Source organism: Syngnathus leptorhynchus, chromosome 8 (genome assembly GCF_054491065.1).
Source record: "Syngnathus leptorhynchus isolate UIUO chromosome 8, UIUO_Slep, whole genome shotgun sequence".
Lineage (NCBI taxonomy): Eukaryota > Metazoa > Chordata > Actinopteri > Syngnathiformes > Syngnathidae > Syngnathus > Syngnathus leptorhynchus.
The window spans coordinates 13,578,525-13,597,257 of record NC_141202.1 but is presented as its reverse complement, the minus strand read 5'-3'; the positions used below and the strand labels follow the sequence as shown (position 1 = coordinate 13,597,257).

Here is an 18,733-nt window from a genome sequence, read left to right as displayed (position 1 = left end):
CTGCACAAACCAGCACAAACAAAGCACAAACGAACGGTACCATTTTGGAACTATTTGGAGGGAAATGGGGGGCTGGGTGACGTCATCGCTATAAATTAAATGTGCAACAACTCCATACAAATAGTATATATACTATTATATACAATATAATATAAACAATACAATGTTATATACAATAACAAAATTTTTTGCTGCACAAACCAGCACAAACGAACGGTACCATTTTGGGTCCATTTGGAGGAAAATGGGGGGCTGGGTGAACTCTGGATGACCTATAAAAGAATCTTTTATAACTGAAAAAACCCTTGCTGCACAAACAAAATTTTTTACAGCACAAACCAGCACTCACGAAGCACAAACGAAACAGACTATTTTTCTTAAATTTTTCGTGGGGTGGGGGGCCAGCTTCACGCAGGTGGGTCGCCGGCGTGCTGGAGCCTATCTCAGCCGTCATCGGGCAGCAGGCGGGGGACACCCTGAACCGGTTGGCAGCCAATCGCAGGGCATACATAGACAAACAACCATCCGCACTCGCACTCACACCTAGGGGCAATTTGAAGTGCTCAATCGGCCTACCAAGCATGTTTTTGGGATGTGGGAGGAAACCGGAGTGCCCGGAGAAAACCCACGCGGGCTCGGGGAGAACATACAAACTCCACACAGGGAGGGTCGGAGGTGGAATCGAACCCGCACCCTCCTAACTGTGAGCGGACGTGCTACCCAGTGCGCCACCATTATTATTATTATTATTATTATTATTATTATTATTATTATTATTATTATTATTATATTAGTAGTAGTAGTAGTTTAATAAACATTTATGTTATAACTTGTCTGGTGTTTTATTCCTTCTTTTTATATTCGCCAAACAAAACATAAAAATCTGACATTTGGTTAACTGCTTTATATGACAATATGTATACGTGTTTTACGTTGAGTCGGTGTCCCCAAAATTAACAAATGTCGGCATAAGGTTTTTTTTTCAACCTTTTATTCAAACACAACACATTCAATATAATAACACCATCAACTATAAGCCAACAAATACAAAATTAAAACATCAATGTCGGCATAACGTGTCAGCTGGCAATGGCCTAGCGCATAGGTGTCAAACCCAAGGCCCGGGGGCCAGATACGGCCCACTACATCATTTTATGTGGCCTGCAAAGACAAATTGTGCATCAAATTCGTGTCATTACTAGAATTGCAAATTGTCTTTACTTTCAATAATATCTTTTTTTTTTATATTTGACCTGTTTTTACTCGTCTGATTTAAAAACGAGTTGTTTGTCAGTTTGTTTTGTAGCTTTTACTGAATATAATATGAGATGCTCATACATTTATTTAGATTGACAGTCATAATGGCTCTCCGAAAGAAGCTATGACTACAATGCGGCCCATGAAAAAAATTTGTTTGACACCCCTGGCCTAGCGGCAATGCTGTCTGTCACTCATTCGCGAATCTTTGCGAACGACCAATCAGCAGCGAGTGATGGAGGAGGGACTTTACGAGTCAGTAACGTAATTTCCCGGTCACGAACGAGTCAGTGACGCAACTTCCCGTTCACGACCAGGCGAGAGAGAGACTGTTGCCAACGGATCAGTGTGTAGGTGTTGTATTATAATTAATTACCCGAGCCAATTATTATTATATATAATTAAAAAAAATGGGGCGGGGGGGTTGTGTAGTTGTATTGTTTGATGTGTATGGGATGTTGGTAAAAAAAAATAAAAAAGAGAGAAATAGGATCAGTCTGTGTGTGTGTCGTTGAAAGATTCATTTGAACGTATCCTTTGAGTGAACTGATTGTAAAGATTCAGTTCACCTAAAAGAACTGGAATTCACATCACTAGACCACGGCTTCACTCTTCACAGGCACTTTCCCTCGCTACGTGCCTGCCTCGCTGCGCTCCGGAATCAGCCGCCGTGCCGCAGGGAGAGCGTTCCCCGGCTTCCAGCCAGCGCGTACCACTTCCCCTTTCCCCGGATTATATAAAGACTCTGTCAAACCGCACTTGGCTGTTCTGCTCTGCATGTTGCACGGACATTTTTTTAGGTCTCAAAAGTAGGACGTCCGACATGTACATTTCCGTGAAAAAGAGGACGTCTTGTCACTCATAGTATGGGTGAAACTAATTCCTCTTCTGAGTTTCATTTACAGGCCATATCTCGATATGAGTACCAGCAGTTATATTTAAAAAAAAAAAAAAGGGGGGGGGGGCGGCACCAAACATTTCCAAATCATATTCATCCCAAAATCATACTCGTCCCAATTAATTACTTTTATGGAAATGGATAATCGGAAGGAATGATAAGCGGCACCAGCCCGGCATTTCCTTAGCATCAGAGTGACATGGGGCACGCCACTGTTATTTGTGCACCACTTTAGCTGTCAGATACAGAGCACAGAAACAAAATAACAATCTCCCTTTTCTTGTATGAAGAGCAATATCATACACATACACTATTTTGACCCAACTACATAGCAAAATAAAAGTGTAAGTGTTGGTGAAATAAACCCTGACAGCACGCCTTCTGTCTTAGCAACATGACTCTACAAACAATTTACGGATAGATTGACTCGGATTCGATAGGAAGACGTATTTGATTTCCTATCGAATGATCGCAACAAAACTTGGTCTTTGATACATTCAATCAACATTGCATCATTCAAACCTCCTTTTTCTTTACAAAATCGCACTATTTATTCTCTTGATCAAATTCATTCTTTTGTAATACTGTATGTATTCATGAGTGTGCCTCCTGTTTTCTGGTAAAATTTGTTTTTTTTTTACAGCTTTTTTTCCCCCCAGTTAACATTATAGTAAATTATGAATTAAATTAAATAAAAAAAATAAAAATTATAGTGCCTCACTATAAATTATAGTGACTGTAAAATACAATGAGGCAAAAATAGTGAAAAGAACAGCTCGTTTGTTTTCGTTGTTCTGGGGTGTTGTTTCTGTCCGGTCATTCAATGCAGATGGACCAACCCGACATGTCCACAGCGGAAAAAAAGCTCGTCCAAGTGTCTCCAAATGAGGGTGACGACAAACTGCAGCTAATTCAAGGTGAACATTTTAAACTGCGCGTTGTTAACGAGTTTGTTAGTTTTGGGGTGAAGGTCATCAGTGTCGCGCGCGACCGCGTACGTGTCCCTTGGAGGACAGTGCGCCGCAGTGAGAGGGAACAGGTTGTGTGAAAGTAGGCCAAAGTGTGGGACCTTTGTGCTTCCGGTGTGCAGGTGCTGTCTTCCTGGCGACTGTGTCGTCTTTGGGCCTGATCGCAGGCTTTGGATCCACTTTGGCTTTGGCCAAGAAGAACAATCCGGACTGCTTCAACAAGGTAACAGTTTTCTTGTTGAAAGTGTTGTTCCAATTTCTTTGCATCGAGGTTTATGCAAAGAGCTCACCTAATTATATCGTTGCTTTTTGGTGGAGTGGGTGTTCCGTCTGTACGACTGGTCTTTGAATGCACCCCGCTTCAATGGCAGAACGCGAATGAACTGAGACATCAAATGAGAAAAATCATTTTTAAAATTAAAATTGACTGACGCAAACGTGAGTTCTTCATGTTTTATTTGAAAACAACATAGTGCTGACGCCGTACGGCATCGGTTTTTTACTTTCCAAACAAGGCGTGCGCGCTCCCGCGGCAGGGGGAACAAAATCTCACGGGGGAACCAAATCGAGCACAACACGTGTTTTATATGTCAACTAGCTCCCATGTTATCTTGCTCCCCGTCTCGAGTTACGACTGTTATGGTAAAGCGATTTTGTGTTTCGCGACTGGAGATTCGTCACAAGTGACTTGGAATTTGCCTGACTGCAGAACTGTTCAAATTCTCTATAAAACTGCAGAACAAAACGTCTCGTTTGCATTTCCCGCATTTCAATGCGTTTGGTATCTATCCTCAAATGCCCCGTTATCAGCTGCAGGAAACAGGATTGCAGTTAAGCAAGAGAAGGCCTGCCGGTTGAAACGTTTTCACATGCGGTGATGTGACGAGTTGCACGTTTCTGCTCCGGCAGGGTGTGATGGTGGCGCTTCCCGAGAGCGGCGGTGCGCTGGCGCTGCGAGCTCTGGGCCGCGGCTCTGCGTATGCGTGCCTTGGTGTGGGCCTGCTCAGCTTGGGCACGTGCAAGCTGCTCGGCATCGGCAGTGTACGTCATCTTCCACCTGGTCTACCACCATGGAGGAGAAGCCACGCCTCAACAGTTGTTTTTCTTTCAGCTGTCCGACCTCAGACAGAAGATGGCATTGTTGTTGCCGCCCATCCCCAAGTCAGAAGCGGCGCCGGGGTCCGACTCGAGCAACCTTGATTCGCTCTTCAGGTCGAAGTGAATGGACGGAACGTCGCCAGGTGGCCTGCGTCAGAAATCCGCCGTTTGTGACTTGGCTTTGTAGGACTGTGGGAACGTTTTCTGTTGGTGTTGGCTACTTACGTGGCGCACGTCAACATGCTTGCATGTCAGAAACATTAGCAACTGCGTGTGCTGCCGTAACTACTAGCTGAACTTGCAAAAATATTGTTTCCTTATGGTTGGTGCCTCTGTGGACATAATACAAACAAATGTCATCTGAACACAAAGTTTCGCCCCCTGGGGGTCTTCTGCCACAGCGCAGCACCGCACGCCACATAACTAACAAATCCCCCGACAACAAAGTTGAGGCTGGCGAAAATGCAGAGTGGCCAGTAACTAATCGCCAGCCGCAAAAGTCCATCGGGCCCTGATGCACTGAGTGATTATAGATGGAGTCATCTGTCGTACATAATTAGTACGGATATTTTAATTTCAGCACAAAACACATGGGGTTTTCAATAAATAATCAATCATTATCGTGATCACAATTCTGTAAGCCCATTTGGGAGCATCTTCCATAGGAACGCGTCATATGATTGTTAACCAGGCAACATCATTGGGAAGCTTTCGGAGAGACCGGACCTGGCGTCAATGATCTTGCATGCAGAGAACGACTGCATCATCCTGAATTTGGAGATGAGACCTTGTGGACGGGATCTCAGAGATTTACCGCTTTAAGCTATCAGCGTGGAAATGAAGACGAAGACCACGGTCGTCATCATTATCATCGGACTCGTCCGAGGTCCTGTCGCAACACAAGACACAAGATGAGATCCTATATATCAAGTGCTCGCACTCCTGGGTGTGGCTTCGCAGTCCTCACCGCCATGGCTGGTGATCAGCATGTCGGCCGTGTGCTCCAGGGACCCGTTGTTGGGCTCCGCCAAGATGTTGAGTAGTCGGCACATGAGTGGGTAGATGTGAACGCTGTCAAAAGGCTCGGACAAGAAGTTCTTCTTAAAATCAGGTCCAAAGGCCCTGAAGATCATCTTCATGTCCATCTCGCCATTATGGAAGCCGTGATCGCCTTTGTTCACATACACGATGAATCTCTAGCAGGAGAAAAAAATGCCTTTTCCCTGTTAGTGAATGGAATGGAATAGGTCATTTTGACCTGGTTATATGTTGAAGCTTGTGAGTAGTAGTAGGTACATCAGCAGCTCCACGTGCAGTACTGACCGAAAAGTAGTCAGCTATGTTAAAGGGAATGTCAAAACATTTAACTGACAATAACATATTCTATGCGCCTGCACCAGTCTTAACAAAGTCGTTTGATGAATATTGCGTTTGTGGAAATATGAATTAGGCAACAAAATCCACTCATTTTTATCCATCTCAGGGGGCGGCCAATTTGCCACTTGCTGTCGACTACAAACGACATGGCAATGCCTTAGGCCCTAAAGCTTAGTTGCGCACGGCAGATCATGCCTCAGCAAGGCTAATGTGGCCAACTGCTTCTCCAACAAGCATTTGGAGCCCAAACTGAACATTGTTATATGAGCTTTGTCACACTGACCGAGTTGAGGTTGAAGCCAAGATCTGCTATGATGACGACAGGCGGCAGACGTTCGCTCCTGGCCAGGTGGAAACTCTCGGGCATGTCACCCTTCCTGTAGACGGTCAGGTTAGGAGCCTTGGCCAAGGCCTCCAATACTTCCTGCTCCTTTCCGGGCCGCGGGGTCAGGATTCCGAAGCCTCCGTAGTCCAGAATCTCAAAGCTGGCCATCTTGAGCAGATTCAAGTACTTGTTGAGCACAATCTCATCCACCAGAGGACGCTTCTTGACAGTGGTCATGCCGTGGTCAGAAGTGACAATAACGTTGAGGGTGGCGTCCAGCCCGTGGAGCCCAATGGCATCCCGCAGGTAACCCACTGTGCGATCGATCTGCCGGATGATGGCCTTACGGTCCGGGTGGTTGGGGCCCCGGGCATGGCCCACGTTGTCGGGCTCACCGTAGTACAGGGTGACCAGGTCAAAGTCCTCCTTAGAGAACCAGCTCAGAACTGTGTCAATGTTTTGCCGCCACTCAGTCTCGTTATCATCGGGGTGGCCTGACTCCTCCACAACGGCCCGATTCACCGCCTGTCCGCTGTAGATGGCGCCACCTCCGGGGTAGTAGAAAGAGGCCGTCTTCAGACCCTGATCCAAAGCCAGGAAAATTACATATGTTCATTTTTCGTTTTGCCAATGAGACAACTTGGGTTTCATCGTCTCGCCCAAGGACACTTTGACAGCGGACATTCCGGTGATCATTAGTCACAACTGAGGCACAGCCACCTGAATTATCACACCTGTCATGTTGCAAACGGCTAGCCCAGCACTTGACACCCTTCACTATCCTCATGTAGCTAACTGATAGCAACTTTAGCATGCAGTCAACATAGCTTAAATGTAATAAGCATAATATCATAGGTAATTGTTAGCCTGCTGTTAGTAAGAAAGCTGGAATGAGCGACTTCAGTTACAAAATCTCGGACAATTTTGATATTCCTCCCGGACATTCTTTTAGGTCTCAAAAGTAGGACATGTCCGGGAAAAAGAGGACGAGCTTAACCTCATGAGGGTCACGTGTGGGCTGTAACCTGTTCCTGCAGTCTCTGAGCAGTAGGTGGGGTCAACCTCAAACCGGTCGCCAGCCAATCGCAGAGCACACATAGACAAGCGATCACTCACTCCTACATACAGTCAATGTGGAGCGGTCAATCTGCCTTCCACGTATGATTTTGAAATGTGGGAGGAAACCAGAGTACCTGCAGTAATCCCGCGCAGGCATGGGAGAACATGCAAACCACACAGAAATGCCAAAGCCAAAATCAAATTCAGCACCTCTGAACTGTGAGGCGGATGTGCGCCAACGTGCTGCCCCCAGCATAGCGTAAATATGCTCATTTGTTTGTCCAGTACTTCAACGTTAGTGTTAATTTAGTTTACCATGCTATTGTGACTGACGTCTGACAACATGGTACATCGATTGACTGACAAATGTTAGCTGTCACCTGGTTCTGCGCCGTGATCCAGAGCGGCAAAACGCCATTGTCCCACCACTCGGAACGCCTCAGGGTATCCTTGTGAGGAACCTTCTGGTTGGTCTGCATGTTGAACATCATGTTGTGGACCACCTCGTGGTCCTCCACCCAGCGGCCTAAGGAAAAACAAAGAAGATGAGCGTCAGGCAAGTGGAATATTTGGGAGGAAATGACAGGACAGGAAATGACGCCATGCCACTGGTCATGAAAGGAATGCTGATAGGACAACAAAGGACTTATGGCTTGAGTTTCTCCAGCAACCTGTGATGGTGGTGAAGTGCGACGGCGAGGTCATGGTGAGCATGGGCGGCGTGATGTACTTGGCCTTGACGCCATCCCACGCCAGCCGGTCCAGGTTGGGCGTGTCCACATCCTGATCGTAGTCCCAACGAAAGCCGTCGAAGGAGATCAGCAGGAGGCGATTCTTGCTCCCCACATCGCTTCGGCACCTGGGCGGCTTCGTCGCGGCCCGGGCCAAGAAGACGATGAGGAGGAGAAGGAAGACAGGTTGCAGCCTGGCGCTCACCATGATGTTGCTGTTGTGAGCATTTGCGGCAGACGAGTGGCTTGGTGGAGGGCGGTGCTCGTTAACGATTTACAGGCTGATTGCAATATGCTGATGTCTTCAAGGAGACCTTGTACCGGCAATGTGGTTTGATTGACATTCGCATGCATTGCCATCACACACACGGGAAAACCTGCACGTAGGGCAGACTGGTCACCACTCAATGTCAGGACACGTGAAGAAACAATAGACTGGTCGCCAGTCCAGGTCAGGATGGATGTGACCAAAGGTGCGTTCCAACATTGGACCAATGCGTTGGCCAGTCGTGTTGCACGTGTGTGTCCGCTCACGTTATCAGACAAGCTGATTAGAATGGAAGGTTTGCGATAATTGTGCTCTTCTTATTGCACATGCATCAGCAGAATACGTGATGACTTCATAAGCTTTGGCCTTGAAGGTCAGACTTCACACTCCTCACTTATTATTTGTGTCAATGTTAATTTCTACCGATTTCATACCAATAAAGTTAATTTAATTATTTTACTGGTTCTTTTATCACAAACAAGATATTTAGGTTGCATTACCTGACATGTTTCGGCTTGTACTTCCGCCTTCATCATTGCACTCTGATGAACACACATAACGTATGTTGGGAATTACTTCAGATGTTAAGTCAAATATTTTATCAAATTTTACATCAAATGTTGAAAAATTCGCATGTTTAAGCAATCGTATGTAGAGGTTTGACTTTAAAGCTGACTTGACTTTAACTTGACTACATTAAAATCAAACTTAAATTAACTTCTTCGTAATAGTTGTACTATGTTCATTTTGTTTTCGCTTGTCAATTATTTTACCAGTTCTTTTATCACAAACAAGATATTTAGGTTGCATTACCTGACATGTTTCGGCTTGTACTTCTGCCTTCATCATTGCTTTCTGATGAAGGCGGAAGTACAAAATGAACATAGTACAACTATTACGAAGAAGTTAATTTAAGTTTGATTTTAATGTAGTCATTAAAGTCAAAGTCAAGTCAGCTTTAAAGTCAAACCTCTACATACGATTGTTAAACATACGAATTTTTCAACATTCGATGAAAAATTTGATAAAATATTTGACTTAATATCCGAAGTAATTCCCAACATACCATAATTTTCGGACTATAAGTCGCTGTTTTTGTCATAGTTTGGGTGGGGGGGGCGACTTATACTCAGGAGCGATTTATATGTGATTTTTTTTCACAAATTTTCAAAATTCAAAAATCTGCGATGTAGTGAAACCACGAAAAACGAACCCCGATGTAGCAAGGGATTACTGTCATTTGAACTGCAACTGACCCGTGCCGCGCGGTGGTTGTTTACATAAAGGCCAAAGGATTCAATCACGGGATGACGAAGGGCCCCACGTACTACCGGCATCATTAGCGGCTTTGTTTGTAAGTGACACGGAGGACGAAGAGTTTGAAGGATTTAATGATTTGGAATGACACAGAAGCACGCCCGGTCCTTCTCGACCGGAGCTCTCTTTCACCTCCGTGGATGGAAGTCGGGGCTGCCGCTTGGCCGGGTGGCTGTCCGGGGACGGTGGATGGGGCTCGGACATGGCTTTTACGCACGCCCGGTCATAATCTACGGAGCTTTCTTTCACCTCCGTGGATGGAAGTCTGGGGCCGGCGCTTGGCCGGGTGGCTGTCCGGGGAGGGTGGATGGGGCTCGGACATGGCTTTTACGCACGCCCGGTCCTATTTATGGAGCTCTCTTCCACCTCCGTGGCTGGAAGTTCAGTAGTTGTTGGCTCGTTGAACTCTTGCTTTGTTAAATAAAGAGCCGTTTACCAAACCCACATCTTTCCTGGTACTTTGTTAACATTGTGACTATAAGTCGCTCCGGAGTATAAGTCGCACCAGCCATATAATGCACAATAAAGTGAATAAAAACATATATAAGTCTCACCGGAGTATAAGTCGCACTTTTGGGGCAAATTTATTTGTCAAAATCCAACACCAAAAAGAGACATGAACCAGCAACAATAGGCTCAACGATACGGTATGCTAACGTGACATATACACAAACGAGTAGCTGAGAACGGGCCTGACGTAACATTCAGAGTTATTCAAATAGTATTACATAAATAACACATTTATCAGACCATCTGTGTCACTCCAATTCATTAAATCCATCGATCGTGCTGTATGTAAACAATGCCGTGTATGCACCGCATATGCTGACGTCGAACCTGTTGTAAGTTGCATTTCTAATTATTCCACAGACCCATATAACGACATATAAAGTATATTTCAAATAACTATCATATTACAACAATATTATCAAACCATCTGTGTCACTCCAAATCATTAAATCCATCGATCAAATTCCTCGTTCTTTATGTCAACAACGCCGCGCGTGCGCTGCAGAGATCTAGTATATAACTGTATTGTAGCGTTAACAAAGTACCAGGAAAGGCGTGGGTTTATATAACAACAATATTATCAAACCATCTGTGTCACTCCAAATCATTAAATCCATTGATCAAATTCCTCCTCCTTCATGTCAACAACGCCACGCACGCGTGCCACACAGATCTAGTATAAAACTATATTGGAGCGTTAACAAAGTACCAGGAAAGACGTGGGTTTATATAACAACAATATTATCAAACCATCTGTGTCACTCCAAATCATTAAATGCCCCGATCAAATTCCTCGTTCTTTATGTCAACAACGCCGCGCGTGCGCTGCAGAGATCTAGTATATAACTATATTGTAGCGTTAACTAAGTACCAGGAAAGACGTGGGTTTGGTAAACGGCTCTTTATTTAACAAAACAAGAGTTCAACGAGCCAACAACCACTGAACTTCCAGCCACGGAGGTGGAAGAGAGCTCCATAAATCGGACCGGGCGTGCGTAAAAGCCATGTCCAAGCCCCATCCACCGTCCCCGGACAGCCACCCGGCCGAGCGCCGGCCCCCGACTTCCATCCACGGAGGTGAAAGAGAGCTCCCGTCGAGAAGGACCGGGCGTGTGTAAAAGCCATAATAGTTTTTCAAACCTTCTGTGTCACTCCAAATCATTAAATCCTTCAAACTCTTCGTCCTCCGTGTCACTTACAAACAAAGCTGCGAATGATGCCGGTAGTACGTGGGGCCCTTCGTCATCATTGTCATCCCGTGATCGAATCCTTTGCCCTTTAAGTAAACAACCGCCGCGCAGCACGGGTGACGTCACTTGCAGTTCAAATGACAGTAATCCCTTGCTACATTGAGGTTCGTTTATCGCGGTTTCACTACATAGCGGATTTTTTAATTTTGAAAATTTGTGAAAAAAATCACATAAGTCGCTCCTGAGTATAAACCCCCCCCCCATTCAAACTATGACAAAAACCGCGACTTATAGTCAGAAGATTACGGTAATAGAAAATGGATCAAATATTCCCCAAACAAATTATAAAAATATCTCTGCAGCAGATGGGGGGGGATTACATAAAAATGTTCTGTAATCCCCCCCAAGAACCCAAGTGCACAATAAAGCTAAAAAAATCAATAAAAGTGGATTTCGCACGATATATCCTTTAAGGGAAAATTAATAATTGTCATATTTGTTATTAAGTCCATCGTTACTATTATAAGCATTATTATTATTATTATTATTATTATTATTATCAATTAGTAAATGTTTTACTTTTTTTGGTAAGCTTTTTTCCCATTAATGCGTTTCTTAAGTAAACGCGTAATTTTCATTCGGTACGTACCTTTTTTTCTGTTGAATCTGAGCCTTCCCCGCCTTTATACAAAACAAAGAAAGGACCTTTGACCCGGAAGTACTCTTCTGGCTTGTTGACGGCTCGTTTTCGTGTGTGTTCTTAGCACAAATGTTGCGACTTGTGTGACGTGATCAGTCTGTCGCCGAGGAAAGGGTCACTGCAGACCGCGAGGCTGTTGTTTGAGTGCTGTAATGACGTCATACCAAGGTTGGTCGGTTGCTGGCTGCTAATTGCTAACAGTTAGCTAGCGCAAGGAGGCTTTAGCTCGCCCTAAACGAGAACATAGGACTGTACGAGATACGCTGTCCTGCCTTAGCGCAATAGGTGACTTTAATCAGCATGTTATTGTTGACATTCTTTATTTGATATTGACAGTTGCGAGATGGATCTCATTTCGTTCCCGGAAGCTTTATGCGTGCGATCTGCACTGTGTGTGTTTGTGTGTGTTGTATGACCCAGAGAGGGCATGACTGTTACGTAATGAGACTTGTCCGTTTCAGTGATGTCACTGTTGCGAAGTTTGGGTTCGACGGCGCTCACGACCTTCTTTCAAGGCAAGTCGCAAATATATTCATTTTCAACTCCTGATTTTTGATTAATTAAAACAATGCCCTTTTTTGCTATAAATGCAAATTGCAAAAGTCTTGTTTTAATGCCTTTCACTTATGAGGTAAAAACATAATTGACACAAATACATTTTGGGCTTCAGCTTATGATCACTAATAATTGATAAATGTGTTCATTTATGTGTGCTTGCGTGCAGCATCCCAGCAGGCCGGAGCATGGGTACGCCTCCCATTGCTTCGCCCCATGGCCACCCTCAACCAGATGCACCGGCAGAGCAAGCCCAAGGCGGCAGCCAAAGCGCTGGGCGCCACCTTCGGCCAGCCGCAGATGAAGGCGGTAGTCCTCAAGACCATGATCCGCAAGCCCAAAAAACCCAACTCGGCTAACAGGAAGTGCGCCCGCGTGCGCCTGGCCAACGGCAAGGAGGCAGTGGCCTTCATCCCAGGCGAGGGCCACAACCTGCAGGAGCACAACGTGGTCCTGGTGCAGGGTGGACGCACGCAAGACCTGCCCGGCGTCAAGCTCACCGTCGTCCGGGGCAAATACGACTGCGCGCACGTCGTTAAGAAGAAACAGTGAAGACACCCGTCAAGTGTCTCTGTCTAGCATGTGACCTGTAAAGGTCAAAGGTTGTTTCAGTTTCATCAGGACATTTCGGCCCGCACAAACATTTGGCGAGCATCCTAAAGAAATAACAGACATTAAGTATACATTTGCACAAACACGTCTCCGTGTGCTCGCGACATTGCTGCTGTCTGTTGCCTTGACAACAGTCACACGGCATACCTATTTTTTTTTGCCAGGACTAATAAAAGCGCCATTCGCCCCTTGCAGTTTGCCGAAAGGAACTTTTAAAAAAAGATTAATTACCTGCATGTCATCGATCCATGAATTGTTCCAGGTGTGACCTGACATTGACTGGGAGCGTTGCTCACGCCTCACGTCCACTCACAACTAGCGACCAGTCCTTTCTTCGGGTGGTGAAGGACACACTGCTCCAAACTGTGTGGCGACCTGTCCAGGGTGTACGACTGTCACCAAAATTTAGCCGTCAGCTCACAATGAGAGATTTTATTAGTTTGTTTTGCTCTTTAGAAATAGTAGGACAGTTGGGAATTGTGACGTCATCACTGTTCCTCGGACTTCATTTAAGAGCGCGTGCGCGCCAGCGAAACCGCGTGGGCGTGACCGCTTACGAACTGTTTACGCGACGCAAAAACATTTCTAATTCCACGGTCACCGTGCTGCTTCCTGGAGGTAATTAGTCGTTCAGCATTGATGCGTTCCGGATCATGAGTTGATCGCAAAGTCTGACTTTAGCTTTTGTATTTTCGTTTGTGGCCGTCACGTCGCTGTTAGCCGAGCTAGCTGGCGTTACCATCATCTCGGTTGTGTGTAAGATGGAGACGTCTTTTTTTTTTTTTTTTTTTGTAAATGCACTTTTGCTAACCGCCTCTGGGTTCGACGATACTTTTTCCAAGTCCCTTGAATTGCCCGTGGTTCGTGAAGCAGCCGCTTTTTTAGCCTTCTGCTCCACTAGCGGTGCTAGCTGCCTGTGTTTAGCGGAGAAGCTGTTTTGAGGGCTCCTAAGGTGCTTCTGAGTAGTGCGAGCTCCCTTGAGTTGTCACCAAGTGCCTTTAGCTACGGTCGCTCCCTGTAACTATGTAACTAGGATGGGAAGCCTCAAAAGAGCCATTTCATCTATTTCAAATGAGAAAAACACCGCATGTACAGTTCCGCTGCGTGCGTTGTACATAAAATGTGTTGCATTTTCTGAGAACAAACTGCTTCGGGGAACGCAACGTTTACCAATAGCTAATTGGAATATTTCACCCATTCTGTGTCGTCAGCACATCGTGTCGCCTTTAGCTTCACACGTGATTGGCAAGTGATTTGGGAGGTGTGAGCGATGATTGTCTTGAAATTTTCAGTTTGCTTCAGATTTATCCATGATTTCCCAGCCAGCATTTATGATCCAAAATAAGTGACTGCTATTCATTAGTAACTTGTTCTTTTTTTCAAGTGTGAAGGAGATGAACCAAGTGAAAATGGAAGAATCAGCAGAAGAAGAAAAGCTTGGCGACTTGCCGGCTGAAGGTAACGGTCACGTTTTGTTCTACTGCTGGAAGGCGGGGGACTCGCGTTTATCACGGGGGCTTCTCAAATTTTGACGCCAAGGAACACTCCCAAAATACTTTGTGCTCCAGGTCCCCCGTAAAATAGTCTGGACTTTAGGGGACCAAAGTGTGCATAAAAAAACAAGACGGAGATATTACTCTCCAAGTTTGTAATCTTGCCAGACAAATTGTGTGTCGGAACGAAGTCCGAAGAGAAGGAGCCCCCAAGTCCAAGTCGTGTTACTTGTGTGCCGCACTGATGTGAGCGAGTGCCCTTCCCCAGGCAAAGTCCCGACGGCATCGCCCAAGCGACGGCACCACTGCACACTGTGCGAGCGCGACTTTACGTGCCCGTCGCGCCTCTCTGACCACATGGCGGCACACTTTGGCCAGAAGCCACACGCCTGCCCCGTGTGCGGCAAGCGCTTCAGCAAGAAGATCAACGTCAAGGTGCACCAGCGAGTGCACACGGGTGAGAAGCCCTACGCCTGCCCGGACTGCGACGCCTGCTACACCCAGCTGGGCTGCCTGCGCCGCCATCGCCTGCGACATGCCCCGCAGAAGCCGCACGTGTGCGACCAGTGCGGCCGCGCCTTCCTGCAGCGACGATACCTTCTGCAGGTTTGGGCCTCTTGCCAAAAAGCTTGGCAATTCAAAATCCATCTATTGATGAGCCTCGCCTCGGGGTGCTCTATCAATTAAAGTGCTGGCGTGTTTCAAAATTTTGGCCAAAGGGAGGGTGTCCCACTTGATTGTGGCATCTTTTGCTGATGAAAATAGGAAATGGTAGCTGTACGTCACACCTTGCGACAACGATTACTCCTTCCTTGCTCTCAATTTCTTCTTTCTCTTCGCAAATACTATGAGAAGGTGGCCGCCAACGCGCGCAAAGTACTTATTTGCCCAAAGGAAGAAGATGCTAACAGATGCAGGTGCCACATGGAGGACACTCGTTCACGTACATAGCTATTGCGTACGTGCTAGTTTTGTGGCTCCTCCCCATTTCAAGAGCTTTCTTGTGGTGCTTTCTCGCGGCGCATTCTTTGCGCGACAACAGCCAGCTGGACAAAAATGGGTCGGATTTTTGTATCTGCTTTTTGTCACGCCTTTCCAGTCCTCTTATTGGCTTTTGTGCTCATCTGTGCTATTTTCTGCCTCTGCTAGCACCAGCGCGTGCACACGGGTGAACGGCCGTACGCCTGTGCACTGTGCCCCAAGCGCTTCGCCTCCACGGCGGGCCGCTCGGAGCACCAGCGCACGCACTCGGGCCACGCCTACAGCTGCGCAATGTGCCACAAGGTCTTCACCACGCCGTCAGCCTTCCGTGACCACGCCACGCTGCACACAGGCCGCAAGCCGCATCCCTGCTCCGTCTGTGGCAAAAGCTTCAACCGGCCAGGACTGCTCCAGAAGCATCTACAGAAACATGCGGACGCCGCCGGAGTGAGTGCTCGGCCATGCGGCGCACACTTTGCGGCATAGTGACCCAACCCGAGGACAAATATGAATTGTGAAGCACACGCGTCATTTTCGATGACTAAAGGCAACATTCCTGTGCCGGCAGGATGATGAGAGGGACAGTGTGGAGGAGGAGCCTTTGCAGGGTGGGATTGAGGAGTCTTTGCAGGACCACTCTTCGTTGCCAGGTGACCGGCGCCATCGGCTCGGCCGCGCCCTTTGTGGCGCATCTTGGCTCTTGTGTCTGCAAGTATCCAGTCACCGGGCTTCGGACTTTCTCTTTTTTCTTTTCATTTGATGCTAATGGAATTGAAGAGAAAAAAAAAAAATACATCTGTCTAGTTAAAGGGCAAATCCAAGCCAAGTGCACTGAACAAATTTTGTGGATTGACACGGTTGCCGCAATGCTGCACGGGCGTTGGGTCGTATCGTAGCTGCTGTCAAGCCGTTTCTTCCCCGTCTCCAGCGGAGGGCTCGTCGCGCCTGAAGAAGAAGAAGAAAGTCCACGAGTGCCAGCTGTGCGGCCGCATCTTCTCCAGGCCGTACAAGCTGAAAGAGCACCTGGAGGTTCACGCCGCCACGCGGCTGCACGGCTGCTCGGTGTGCGGCAAAAGCTTCGCCAACGCCACCAACCTGAAGGCCCACGAGAAGATCCACACGGCCGAGCGGCCACACCGCTGCCATGTCTGTTCCAAGTGCTTCCTCAGGCCGTACGAGCTGCGCAAGCACCTCAAGACGCACGAGCGCCAGGAGCTCCTTGACCTGCCCGCCCTGCCTGCGCCGACCCTTCCTGCCGCAGCGGAAGATGGAGACGCACAAGCTCAGGTGAGAGAAAATCACATTTGGCTGAGTCTCACCAATCTGCACTAACGTGTTCTGCTTGCATAGCAACGAGAAATCCCAAAGTGTTCCAGGTCAATGCTTTTGCTGGACACTGAAGATAATTGGGCAGGTTTCCAATCTCACACAGAGACGGCGAATTACATCTTTTGTTTCATGCTACGTCAATCTCAATATGGGGAACCTAGCCTCTTTGGTTTGAAGCCAGTTAGCAAAAACATTAAATTTCGGGCTTTGGCTTTTTTCACTTGTGTTGTGGTTTGGTTGATTCCGCACTCAAACGATAGGCACCGAATAAAAGAAAAACGCTCCAAGCAATTGCTGGTGGGAGCATGTCAATGTAAAGTTGCAATTTGAGAAATGAGATGAAAAGCCTCACCGCAATGACGACGTATACCATGATGTCATCCTCAGAAGAAGGAGCTTCCCAAAGAGGAGCAGCGTCCCGGTAACCGTGGCGACCTAGACAGCAGGGTGGACGAGCAGCGGGAGGAGGAAATGGTCAACGGTCTCATCAACTCTGATGGCGAAGAAGAGGACTGGAGCCCCACCCTCATCCGTACGCTGCTCCTCACTCTTGTCATGCTGGCTATCCTCTTGACTTTGTCTTCCTCTCCATTTTCCTTTTTATCAGGGTGATGTCTTGTACCTTAGCCCTTGGCTAGCTGTTCCTCTCCGACTTTGCGTTTTTTGTTTGTTATGAGTCGTTGGCGTGATGCTTGCCTTCTTGTTTGTCTTAAGCACATCTTAATGTTTCTTGTGTGACTGCTATTTATTTCAGAATCAGACGGCACGACGGGGATGACAAGGGTGAGGGCGTCAGCGGTGCAGTGGTCCGGTGAGGACAAACGTGACTACGTGTGTCCCGTGTGTAGCCGCGACTGCTTCAAGGCGTCAGCGCTGCAGAAGCACCTACGCATCCACTCGGGCGAGCGACCCTTCCAGTGCGCAACCTGCAAGAAGACCTTCACGCAGCAGGTGCACTTGAAGGAGCACCGCCGCATCCACACGGGCGAGAAGCCCTACGCCTGCTCACTCTGCACCAAGACCTTCACCTTCTCCAGCGCGCTGCGCCGCCACCAGCGACTGCACGGTGATGCACGCCCCTTCGCCTGCCATGTCTGTGCTAAGACCTTCAAACAGGCCACCTCGCTCAAGAGCCACATGCTGGTGCACTCAGACGTGCGCCACCACTGCCCTGTCTGTCACAAGGCCTTCAGCCGCCCGCTAGAGCTCAGCTACCACGTGGATGTGCATGACGCCAGTCGACCCTACTTTTGCCGCCTCTGCCGCAAGAATTTCAGCGGGGCGCGTGCTTTCCGCAAGCACACCAGGAGACACCATTTGCAGGAAGGCACCCAACTCGGGGCATCGGTCGCGGCTGATGCTACCATGGCCGCCGAGGACAATGCCGCAGAGGACATTGCCGCAGAAGAGGCAAAATGAGGAAAAGTGCGAGTGACGTCAACATTTCTCTTCATTAAATTCATCATCCTACCAGCAAGTTGTTTCTGGTTTTGTTTTAGGAGAGCAACAACGCTTGTTCTGTTTTTAGAAGAATCCAATTCTATTAATCAATCATTCCTTCATTGATTCCTTCATGTGGAACACGACCTAACCTAAATTCAAATCACTAAGCCTGTTGTACTTTGAAGCTCAAATATCAAACATGCTACACTGGCTTGAAATGCTTAACTGATTCCTGTATTTATTTGCAACCCCAACTTACGCTTGAAGCACACCTTAAATTCATCCCCAACCTCAGATTCAAGGCCTGATTTACTCGGGCCACATGGTGAGAAACACTAACCCTACTTAAAAAACACTAGGCTAGCTTGAAATCTTCACCGCAAATTCACACCTAAACTTTAAACACCAATTCTGGCTTAGAGCTCCAATTTGAAACACCTACCCGTAATGAAGGCTGTTATACCTGATTTGCAACTCAACCGTTGATGTGTGAAGCGCATGAAGTCCCCCCAAGTAGGCAACTCCGGTCTTTGAAGGCTGGTGTCCTGCATGTTTTCTAAGTCAAGACGCCTGGATTCAAATGATCATGATTGTTATCCAGCTTCTGCAGACCTTGCATGCA

General features: G+C 47.2%; 4 protein-coding genes across 12 annotated transcripts; 3 read left to right on the top strand and 1 right to left on the bottom strand.

Annotated features, from left to right (window-relative positions):
* The first annotated feature begins 2,901 nt into the window (after positions 1-2,901).
* On the top strand, positions 2,902-4,841 carry tmem242 (transmembrane protein 242). The gene is made up of 4 exons (XM_085918672.1): positions 2,902-3,072; positions 3,246-3,346; positions 4,033-4,164; positions 4,235-4,841. Exons 1-4 carry the CDS (start codon positions 2,979-2,981, stop codon positions 4,343-4,345), a joined length of 438 nt encoding a protein of 145 aa, XP_085774798.1. The 5' UTR covers positions 2,902-2,978; the 3' UTR covers positions 4,346-4,841.
* Positions 4,653-11,805, bottom strand: LOC147053816 (ectonucleotide pyrophosphatase/phosphodiesterase family member 7). 3 transcript variants are annotated; one of them, XM_085918653.1, is made up of 6 exons: positions 11,648-11,805; positions 7,654-8,523; positions 7,363-7,508; positions 5,882-6,505; positions 5,189-5,417; positions 4,653-5,110 (listed from the first exon to the last, which is right to left on the bottom strand). In XM_085918653.1, exons 2-6 carry the CDS (start codon positions 7,919-7,921, stop codon positions 5,040-5,042), a joined length of 1,338 nt encoding a protein of 445 aa, XP_085774779.1. In that variant the 5' UTR covers positions 7,922-8,523; positions 11,648-11,805; the 3' UTR covers positions 4,653-5,039. The 3 variants fall into 3 exon arrangements, with proteins under 3 accessions (XP_085774779.1, XP_085774780.1, XP_085774778.1); XM_085918654.1 differs by lacking the exon at positions 11,648-11,805 and adding an exon at positions 8,795-8,828; XM_085918652.1 differs by lacking the exon at positions 11,648-11,805 and having other exon boundaries at positions 7,654-8,686.
* Positions 11,704-13,056, top strand: mrps12 (mitochondrial ribosomal protein S12). 2 transcript variants are annotated; one of them, XM_085918670.1, is made up of 3 exons: positions 11,704-11,866; positions 12,160-12,213; positions 12,423-13,056. In XM_085918670.1, the coding sequence occupies exons 1-3, from the start codon at positions 11,851-11,853 to the stop codon at positions 12,803-12,805; spliced, it is 453 nt and encodes a 150-aa protein (XP_085774796.1). In that variant the 5' UTR covers positions 11,704-11,850; the 3' UTR covers positions 12,806-13,056. The 2 variants fall into 2 exon arrangements, with proteins under 2 accessions (XP_085774796.1, XP_085774797.1); XM_085918671.1 differs by lacking the exon at positions 11,704-11,866 and adding an exon at positions 11,876-11,983.
* Positions 13,057-13,112: 56 nt separating this feature from the next.
* LOC147053814 (uncharacterized) lies at positions 13,113-18,336 on the top strand. Of its 6 annotated transcripts, none has more exons than XM_085918651.1 (8): positions 13,113-13,251; positions 14,250-14,323; positions 14,627-14,964; positions 15,508-15,786; positions 15,908-15,989; positions 16,268-16,626; positions 17,056-17,200; positions 17,423-18,336. In XM_085918651.1, exons 2-8 carry the CDS (start codon positions 14,260-14,262, stop codon positions 18,085-18,087), a joined length of 1,932 nt encoding a protein of 643 aa, XP_085774777.1. In that variant the 5' UTR covers positions 13,113-13,251; positions 14,250-14,259; the 3' UTR covers positions 18,088-18,336. The 6 variants fall into 6 exon arrangements, with proteins under 6 accessions (XP_085774777.1, XP_085774771.1, XP_085774773.1 ...); XM_085918645.1 differs by having other exon boundaries at positions 13,206-13,483; XM_085918647.1 differs by having other exon boundaries at positions 13,206-13,621.
* The last annotated feature ends 397 nt before the right edge of the window (positions 18,337-18,733 follow it).

Bases quoted from the DNA above. Each gene is read 5' to 3' on its own strand.
- tmem242 (XM_085918672.1), top strand. From the start codon at position 2,979: ATGCAGATGGACCAACCCGACATGTCCACAGCGGAAAAAAAGCTCGTC. The intron at 3,347-4,032 runs GTAACAGTTTTC...CTGCTCCGGCAG, and splicing joins ATCCGGACTGCTTCAACAAG to GGTGTGATGGTGGCGCTTCC. The intron at 4,165-4,234 runs GTACGTCATCTT...TTTTTCTTTCAG, and splicing joins AGCTGCTCGGCATCGGCAGT to CTGTCCGACCTCAGACAGAA.
- LOC147053816 (XM_085918653.1), bottom strand. From the start codon at position 7,921: ATGGTGAGCGCCAGGCTGCAACCTGTCTTCCTTCTCCTCCTCATCGTC. The intron at 7,509-7,653 runs GTTGCTGGAGAA...GTTTTTCCTTAG, and splicing joins GCACTTCACCACCATCACAG to GCCGCTGGGTGGAGGACCAC. The intron at 6,506-7,362 runs GTGACAGCTAAC...GCTTTGGATCAG, and splicing joins GGATCACGGCGCAGAACCAG to GGTCTGAAGACGGCCTCTTT.
- mrps12 (XM_085918670.1), top strand. The intron at 12,214-12,422 runs GCAAGTCGCAAA...GCTTGCGTGCAG, and splicing joins GCTCACGACCTTCTTTCAAG to CATCCCAGCAGGCCGGAGCA.
- LOC147053814 (XM_085918651.1), top strand. From the start codon at position 14,260: ATGAACCAAGTGAAAATGGAAGAATCAGCAGAAGAAGAAAAGCTTGGC. The intron at 14,965-15,507 runs GTTTGGGCCTCT...TGCCTCTGCTAG, and splicing joins AGCGACGATACCTTCTGCAG to CACCAGCGCGTGCACACGGG. The intron at 15,990-16,267 runs GTGACCGGCGCC...CCCCGTCTCCAG, and splicing joins GGACCACTCTTCGTTGCCAG to CGGAGGGCTCGTCGCGCCTG.